This window comes from Thalassophryne amazonica, chromosome 21 (genome assembly GCF_902500255.1).
Source record: "Thalassophryne amazonica chromosome 21, fThaAma1.1, whole genome shotgun sequence".
NCBI classification, from domain to species: Eukaryota; Metazoa; Chordata; class Actinopteri; order Batrachoidiformes; family Batrachoididae; genus Thalassophryne; species Thalassophryne amazonica.
The window spans coordinates 24,407,209-24,415,354 of NC_047123.1; the positions used below are offsets into that span (position 1 = coordinate 24,407,209).

An 8,146-nucleotide genomic window follows, 5' to 3' on the forward strand; every position below is an offset into this window, starting at 1 on the left:
TTATCATAAACAAAGCTCCATGCTGTTTCATCCGCTGTGGTGGAAATTGATTCAGGGCTTCCGCCGCCTTCGGACGGGCAGTGGTTTAATAGCCTGAGGCCGTGAATTCCCCAACAGAGCAGCGTGTGGGTGTGTTTGTGTGTAGTGAAGGGAAAGAGAGAGGGAGGATGAGCTTGAGTGCGGACGCCATGTTGCACCATCGCCTAAGTGTGGGAGGCCTGACGGAAGGGTTTCGGCGGCAGAGGGTAATGCTTAAGGTTAATGCTAAACGCCATCTGCTCATGAGCTTATAATGAGCTGAATATGCAAATAAACTCCTCAGCTCATACACAGAGGAAAAATGACAATCATACTGAAGGAGCACGTTCACTTTTTTTTATCAACTTTATACTTTTCATAAAAACAATATTAGCAAATAAAGCCTTTGATTGCCTTGTGTACATCCCTTGGTGCAAAAGGAAGATCATCTATAAGCAGCTCTGGATGGGATATCTATACCCAGGTTCGATCTAGAGATATCTGTGCATTGGTTTGTTTAACGTGGGAGAGTTTGTTACACACTGACAAACACACGGTCCTTGACAGATTCTTAGCCTGGTTCAATGACTAGAAATCCAAGAAGATCCACCTTCACAACAGTGGGGTGTACAAGCATCACCTCCTGATACACGCGGAAGTTCTTGTTTCACCAGAGCCACCATGTTCAGGGGTACCTGTGGTCCTTCATGGTTACTGCAGGCGGTCCGCGGGGCACCCAAGGTCCCCACCGTATTTCACCCCAACAGGCAATCCCCTACTGGATACATTACCCAAGTGTCATGACACGAGAGGGGTTGGATTTGACAACCAAGCCTACGCTATATGGGTATCAGATGGGGCGACTGCTAGAGCTCTACATTAAATAAATTAGCTAAACTGCAGGATTGTATACAGACCTAATACATGGATGACCTCTAATTTCCTGCGTTTAAACTCAGATAAAACTGAAGTTATTGTACTTGGCCCCACAAATCTTAGAAACATGGTGTCTAACCAGATCCTTACTCTGGATGGCATTACCCTGACCTCTAGTAATACTGTGAGAAATCTTGGAGTCATTTTTGATCAGGATATGTCATTCAATGCGCATATTAAAAAAAAATATGTAGGACTGCTTTTTTGCATTTGCACAATATCTCTAAATTAGAAAGGTCTTGTCTCAGAGTGATGCTGAAAAACTAATTCATGCATTTATTTCCACTAGGCTGGACTATTGTAATTCTTATTATCAGGTTGTCCTAAAAGTTCCCTGAAAAGCCTTCAGTTAATTCAAATGCTGCAGCTAGAGTGCTAACAGGGACTAGAAGGAGAGAGCATAGCTCACCCATATTGGCCTCTCTTCATTGGCTTCCTGTTAATTCTAGAATAGAATTTAAAATTCTTCTTCTACTTATAAGGTTTGAATAATCAGGTCCCATCTTATCTTAGGGATCTCATAGTACCATATCACCCCAATAGAGCGCTTCGCCTCTCAGACTGCAGGCTTACTTGTAGTTTCCTAGGGTTTGTAAGAGTAGAATGGAGGCAGAGCCTTCAGCTTTCCAGGCTCCTCTCCTGTGGAACCAGCTCCCAATTCAGATCAGGGAGACAGACACCCTCTCTACTTTGAAGATTAGGCTTAAAACTTCCTTTTTGCTAAGCTATAGTTAGGGCTGGATCAGGGTGACCCTGAAACCATCCCTTAGTTTGCTGCTATAGACTTAGACTGCTGGGGGTTCCCATGATGCACTGTTTCTTCTCTTTTTGCTCTGTAGCACCACGCTGCAATTTAATCATTAGTGATTGATCTCTGCTCCCCTCCACAGCAATGTCTTTTCCTGGTTCTCTCCCTCAGCCCCAACCAGTCCCAGCAGAAGACTGCCCCTCCCTGAGCCTGGTTCTGCTGGAGGTTTCTTCCTGTTAAAAGGGAGTTTTTCCTTCCCACTGTTGCCAAGTGCTTGCTCACAGGGGGTTGTTTTGACCGTTGGGGTTTTTCCATAATTATTGTATGGCCTTGCCTTACAATATAAGCGCCTTGGGGCAACTGTTTGTTGTGATTTGGTGCTATATATGTTGGGGAAAGTGTAGTGACACGGACCCACAACAGGGGGCGCAAATGAACGGTCAATAGATGAGCCAAAAGGTAACAATTTAATGTTGTGAATGTGCGCAACGAATATACAGACAATCTCAGAATCTGATAGCAGTCAATACACAAAGGTGACGTGTGGGCAGGCTCGAGGATGGAAGACGTCTGTCCTGAGAAGAGCCGGAACCACACAATTTCCGCCGCCATCGAACCTGGTGAATACTGGAGCCGCCAAGTCCCGAATTCCCAGGTGATCACCGTCCCCGACTGTCGGATCTGGTACTGCTGGCAAGGAGCACAAACAGTGAGATGTGGGTGTGTACAGACCCAGTAACAAAAAGTCAGAAGGTGGAAAGTCACCTCCACCTCTAATCACACACTCGTGCAGCTCCTGTTAACCACTTATCTGGTTGGGGTGTGAAGCGAAGCCGTCGCTGATAACACCAAAACGCCAATCCCACAGATAAGGCAACACCCACAGGAAAACGGCTGCAAAGAAGTTCAGACTATAAAGTCAGTGTTACATTCAGATACAGCAGAGAATATTACCTTCACAGGTAGATGATATCTCGGCAGCGAGGTGGAGATGACATCCGGCTTTTATGGAGTGATGAAATGGTGGGTGATAGCTGTCATGAGTTGATGTGTGACAGCTGTCACTCCCGGTTGTGTCCGTGGCGGCAGCGCCCTCTCGTGCCTGAAGCCCGCACTTCAGGCAGGGCGCCTCTGGTGGTGGGCCAGCAGTACCTCCTCTTCTGGCGGCCCACACAACAGGACCCCCCCTCAATGGGCGCCTCCTGGCGCCCGACCAGGCTTGTCCGGGTGACGTCGGTAGAAGTCGGCCAGGAGGTCCGGGTCCAGGATGAAGCTCCTCTTCACCCAGGAGCGTTCTTCAGGTCCAAACCCCTCCCAGTCCACCAGATACTGAAACCCCCGGCCCTTCCGACGGACGTCCAGGAGCCTGCGAACCGTCCATGCAGGCTCCCCATCGATGATCCGGGCAGGAGGCGGCGCTCCGGGAGCACAGAGGGGTGAGGTGTGGGTGGCTTGATCCGGGAAACATGAAAAACAGGGTGGACCCGCAGTGAAGCTGGGAGCTGGAGCTTCACTGCGGCCGGACTGAGGACTTTGAGGATCTTGAATGGACCAATATACCTGTCCTTGAGTTTGGGTGAGTCCACTTGGAGGGGGATGTCCTTCATTGAAAGCCACACCTCCTGCCGGGCTGGTAAGCAGGGGCCGGGGAACGCCGGCGGTCTGCATGGGCCTTAGCCCTCGTCGGGCCTTCAACAAGGCAGAACGGGCGGTGCGCCACACCCGACGGCATCTTCGCAGGTGGGCCTGGAGCGAGGGCACACCGACCTCTCCCTCCACCACGGGGAACAATGGGGGCTGGTACCCCAGACACACCTCAAATGGGGAGAGGCCGGTGGCAGAGGACCCCTGGCTGTTATGGGCGTACTCGATCCAGGCCAGATGGTGACTCCAGGCCGATGGGTGCGCGGATGTAACACAGCGGAGGGCCTGTTCAAGTTCTTGGTTGGCCCGCTCTGCCTGTCCATTCGTCTGAGGGTGATACCCGGACGAGAGGCTCACGTTGGCCTCCAGTTCTCTGCAGAAACTCCTCCAAACCTGTGAGGAGACTGAGGACCACGGTCCGAGACAATGTCAGTTGGTATCCCATGCAGACGTACGACGTGGTGGATCAGGAGGTCTGCTGTCTCCTGGGCTGTAGGGCTTCGGGAGGGCCACGAAGTGGGCCGCCTTGGAGAAACGGTCCACTATCGTGAAGATGGTCATCATGCCCTGGGACGGCGGGAGGCCGTGACAAAGTCCAGGCCAATGTGAGACCAGGGGCGACGAGGCACCGGAAGCGGTTGCAGAAGTCCTTGTGTCTTGGAGTGGTCTGCCTTGCCCCTGGCACAGGTGGTGCAGGCCTGGACATACTCCCGGACGTCGGCCTCCATGGACGCCCACCAGAAGCGCTGCCGGACAACTGCCACGGTCCTACGCACCCCTGGATGACAGGAGAGCTTGGACCCCTGACAGAAGTCCAAGACTGCAGCTCTGGCCTCTGGTGGGATGTATAAACGGGTTCTTTGGTCCAGTTCCGGGGTCCAGGCTCCGTGCCAGGGCCTCCCGGACGGTCTTCTCCACGTCCCAGGTGAGGGTGGCCACGATAGTCGGTGGATCCGACAGCTCAGTCTTGACCTCATCTTCATGCACCGGCATCCGATCTCTGGTTCTTGGTCCCGGGGCGGTAGGTGATTCGGAAGTCAAAACGCCCGAAGAACACTGACCAGCGGGCTTGCCTGGGGTTCAGCCGCTTGGCGGTCCTGATATACTCCAGGTTCCGATGGTCAGTGAAAACCGTGAACGGCACAGACGCTCCCTCCAACAGGTGTCTCCACTCCTCAAGAGCCTCTTTCACCACGCAAGGAGTTCTCGATTGCTGACGTCATAGTTCCATTCAGCTGGGATCAACCTGCGAGAAAATTAGGCACGGGTGAAGAACCTTATCGGTCTCTCCGCTCTGGGATAGCACGCCCTATCCCTGAGTCAGAGGCGTCCACTTCACCACGATGGCGGCTAGGGTCGGGCTGTACCAGAACTGGTGCAGACGAGAACCGGCGTTTCAACTCCTTGAACACGGCTTCGCACCGCTCTGACCAGGTGAAGGGCTTTTGGAGAGGTCAGGGCTGTCAGGGGGCTAATCCTGACTGTAGCCCTTAATGAACCTCCTGTAGAAATTTGCGAAGCCGAGGAACTGTTGCAGCTTCCTACGGCGTGTTGGTTGGGGCAATCTCTCACCGCCGCAACCTTGGCGGATCAGGGCGCGCGGAGTTGGAGGAGATGATGAACCCCAGGAAGGACAAAGAGGTGCGGTGAAAACTCACACTTCTCACCCTTCACAAACAGCCGGTTCTCCAACAATGCTGCAGGACCTGACGTAAATGCTGGACATGAGTCTCAGGGTCCGGGGAAAAGATGAGTATGTCATCCAGATATCGACGAAGAATCGGTGCAGGAAGTCCCGCAAGACGTCATTAACCAAAGCTTGGAACGTCGCGGGGGCGTTAGTGAGGCCGAACGCAGGCCCATGCGTACTCCAAATGACCTAATGGGGTGTTAAATGCCGTCTTCCATTCGTCTCCCTTCGGATCGAACCAGGTATACACATTCCTAAGATCCAGTTTGGTGAAAATTTGGGCGCCATGCAGGGGCGTGAACACTGAATCCAACAGGGTAAAGGGTATCGATTACGAACTGTTATGTCGTTCAGCCCCCTGTAATCAAGCTGGACGGAGTCCGCCATCTTCTTGCCCACAAAAAAGAAACCTGCACCCATGGGGAGGTGGAATTCGGATCAGCCCGGCAGCTAATGAGTCCCGGATGTAGGTCTCCATTGATTCGCGCTCAGGACATGAGAGGTTGTACAGCCTGCTGGACGGGTACTCAGCGCCTGGGACCAAATCAATGGCACAATCGTACAGACGGTGCGGGGGAAGGGTGAGCACAGATCCTTGCTGAAGACGTCAGCAAGGTCGTGGTACTCAACCAGCACCGCCATCAGATTGGGAGGGACTTAACCTCATTAGCATTTACACCGGGAGGAACCGAGGATCCTAAACACTTCCGGTGGCAGGTTTCGCTCCACTGAGTCACCCCAGATGGCCAATCAATCCGGGGATTGTGTTAATCATCCATGGAAGCCCAAAATCACGCGGGAGGTAGAAGGAGTTACAAAAAACTCAATCTCCTCCCGGTGATCCCAGACACTACCAGGGTTACAGGTAGTGTTTGTGGTGTGATAAAAGGGAGAAGAGTGCCATCTAGTGCCGCACCTTCACTGGCGAAGAAAGCGCCACCAGAGGGAGCCTACCTCCCTTGCCCATCTGCTATCCAGCAGATTCCCTTCTGACCCCGTGTCCACCAGTGCTGGGGCTTGAAGGGTTAAATCCCCACTTAGGATTTTAACTGGGAGTCATGTGACAGATGTGTATGACCCACGTGAATGTTTTGACCCCCCCTCAGCCCAGTCTCTAAGGGCGGGCGTTTGTGTTTTGACCGTTGAGGCAGTTCTCTGCTGATGCTCACTCGAGCCGCAGACAAAACACTCCCGCGGACCAGCCTCCTCTGTCTGAATGTGGCCCTGCTCGTGTCCCTAGCACCATCAGCAGGGGGAACTGTAGCCACACGGAGCACTGTGGCTGTGGAGCGTGGGGAAGACGGCTCTCTTTCGGACCGGGAGGAAGAGGGACGGCTTGTGCCTGACCACGCCCTTCGCCTCGTCCCGTCGGCGTTCTTCTAACCGATTGTCCAATGGTATAACCAAATCGATAAGCTCAGCCAAATCCCGCGGTTCCTCCTTAGCCACCAGGTCCTTCAGGACCGACGACAGTCGTTTATGAAGGCAGCGCGGAGCGCAGTCATATTCCAGCTGGATCTCGCAGCCGTGATGCGGAAATTGACTTCACAGTAGATATCAGACCCTAAAAATACATAAGAACAAAAAAAAAACCCAGATATTTCATAATCATAACCTCACAAGTTTATATAAATATACACAACATACAAATTAAATGGAAGCTGTAAAAAGAAAAGCAAGAAGTCAGCTTACCCATACTGTATCTGAACGAGGTGTTTTCTCTCCTGCAGAAAGTACAGAATGGGATTAAGGGGTGCTCCATAAATTTTCCAGTTCAGTACTAATGGTATGATGCAATGTGAAAAACTTATCAATAATGCTTTCATATAAAAAATGAAGGGAAATGACGGGCAAGCACCAATAATTAATCATTGTAAAAATGAGTAGCAATAATTCACTCACTCTGTGGGAATCTCGGGGAGAGAATTTCTGGTGTTGGCATCTATGAGATATAAGGGAAATTTAATTCAGATTTCTTTCAACATATGTTCAACATTTTAGCACAGCAGTATTTATAGCCCACCTTTATTTGGGCGGTAAATAACAGACTCATCTGTGCCGGTTTCCAAGCGGCAATACCCATCGATGAGATCGATCATGTTCTCGGCCATTGGTAGCGTGGCCACATTGATGGACAGATCCTGTCGGAAATGAGACCAATGTGGGAGGACGGGATTTATCAGGTCAAATTTCCAATAACCTCTATGTTAACAGTACAAACAGATTACAGGTACTGAGTACTCAGCATTGTTCCTTATTACCCTACGTGACACTTAGGTGGCGGCGATGTGGTACTCACATGTTTGGCCCCCTCTATGGCTAAGGTTAGGAGCGCCTTGCCATCACTCTGAGATAAGCTTTGTATTTTCTTGATATGCTTGAAGTCAGCTAAAACGACGGCCTGGCGGTACAAAAATAGAGGAAGGCAGTAACTGAATCTATGATAATACTGTTTACTTTTGCCATTGATTATACTGTAGCTGAAGAAATAATTCTACGTGAGTCACGGAACAATAATTGGGAAATTATTGCCAGAACTGATTTAATTGTTTCAAACAAAAATGCTAAACATTCCAACATTTACAATGTGTGATTTGCTATCACGTTTGCAATAATTTTATTATTATTGTCCTTCCAGCCAAACATTTTCCAATATATCTCCAAGACTACTGGGCCAAAGCGAACCAAACTTGTCACATGGGTCATCCCAGTTGGGGTATCAATCAACATAGCAACAGTAACCTGACTTGAATTTTACTGAGCTCACAGGTCAGTGAGATTAAAATCATATTTTAGCTCACAGAGATGATGCTACTTGAGGTAGACAGAAAATTTTGACAAACCCTACAACTGACTCCAAGGACCTATTGATCTTATTATTTGGGGTCACAAGATCATCTAGCGAGGAATCCTACAGAGAACTGGATGCGGATCTGCCAGTTTACGGCCTGTGTCGAGAAGAATGCTTTTGATTTTCCAGAACAATATCTCAATAGGGATTTTAGTTACTTCTGTCAAGATCACAAAAGTTTTGGTTACATTTTCAAGGAGATGCAAATCAAGATAATTTAGTTTTTATATTTAATCCAATTTCATTTATTTGTTCTTCG

At 50.0% G+C, this 8,146-nt stretch overlaps 1 protein-coding gene across 1 annotated transcript; it reads right to left on the bottom strand.

The window, feature by feature from the left end:
• Positions 1 to 203: 203 nt before the first annotated feature.
• On the bottom strand, positions 204 to 7,742 carry LOC117503590 (protein-tyrosine kinase 2-beta-like). The gene is made up of 7 exons (XM_034162846.1): positions 7,707 to 7,742; positions 7,336 to 7,530; positions 7,060 to 7,177; positions 6,939 to 6,978; positions 6,729 to 6,760; positions 6,560 to 6,600; positions 204 to 275 (listed from the first exon to the last, which is right to left on the bottom strand). The coding sequence occupies exons 1-7, from the start codon at positions 7,740 to 7,742 to the stop codon at positions 204 to 206; spliced, it is 534 nt and encodes a 177-aa protein (XP_034018737.1).
• Between the last annotated feature and the right edge of the window lie 404 nt (positions 7,743 to 8,146).

Bases quoted from the DNA above. Each gene is read 5' to 3' on its own strand.
- LOC117503590 (XM_034162846.1), bottom strand. From the start codon at position 7,742: ATGACCCATGTGACAAGTTTGGTTCGCTTTGGCCCA. The intron at 7,531-7,706 runs GTAGTCTTGGAG...TGACTCACGTAG, and splicing joins GTTTGGTTCGCTTTGGCCCA to AATTATTTCTTCAGCTACAG. The intron at 6,979-7,059 runs GTGGGCTATAAA...TATATCTCATAG, and splicing joins TATTTACCGCCCAAATAAAG to ATGCCAACACCAGAAATTCT.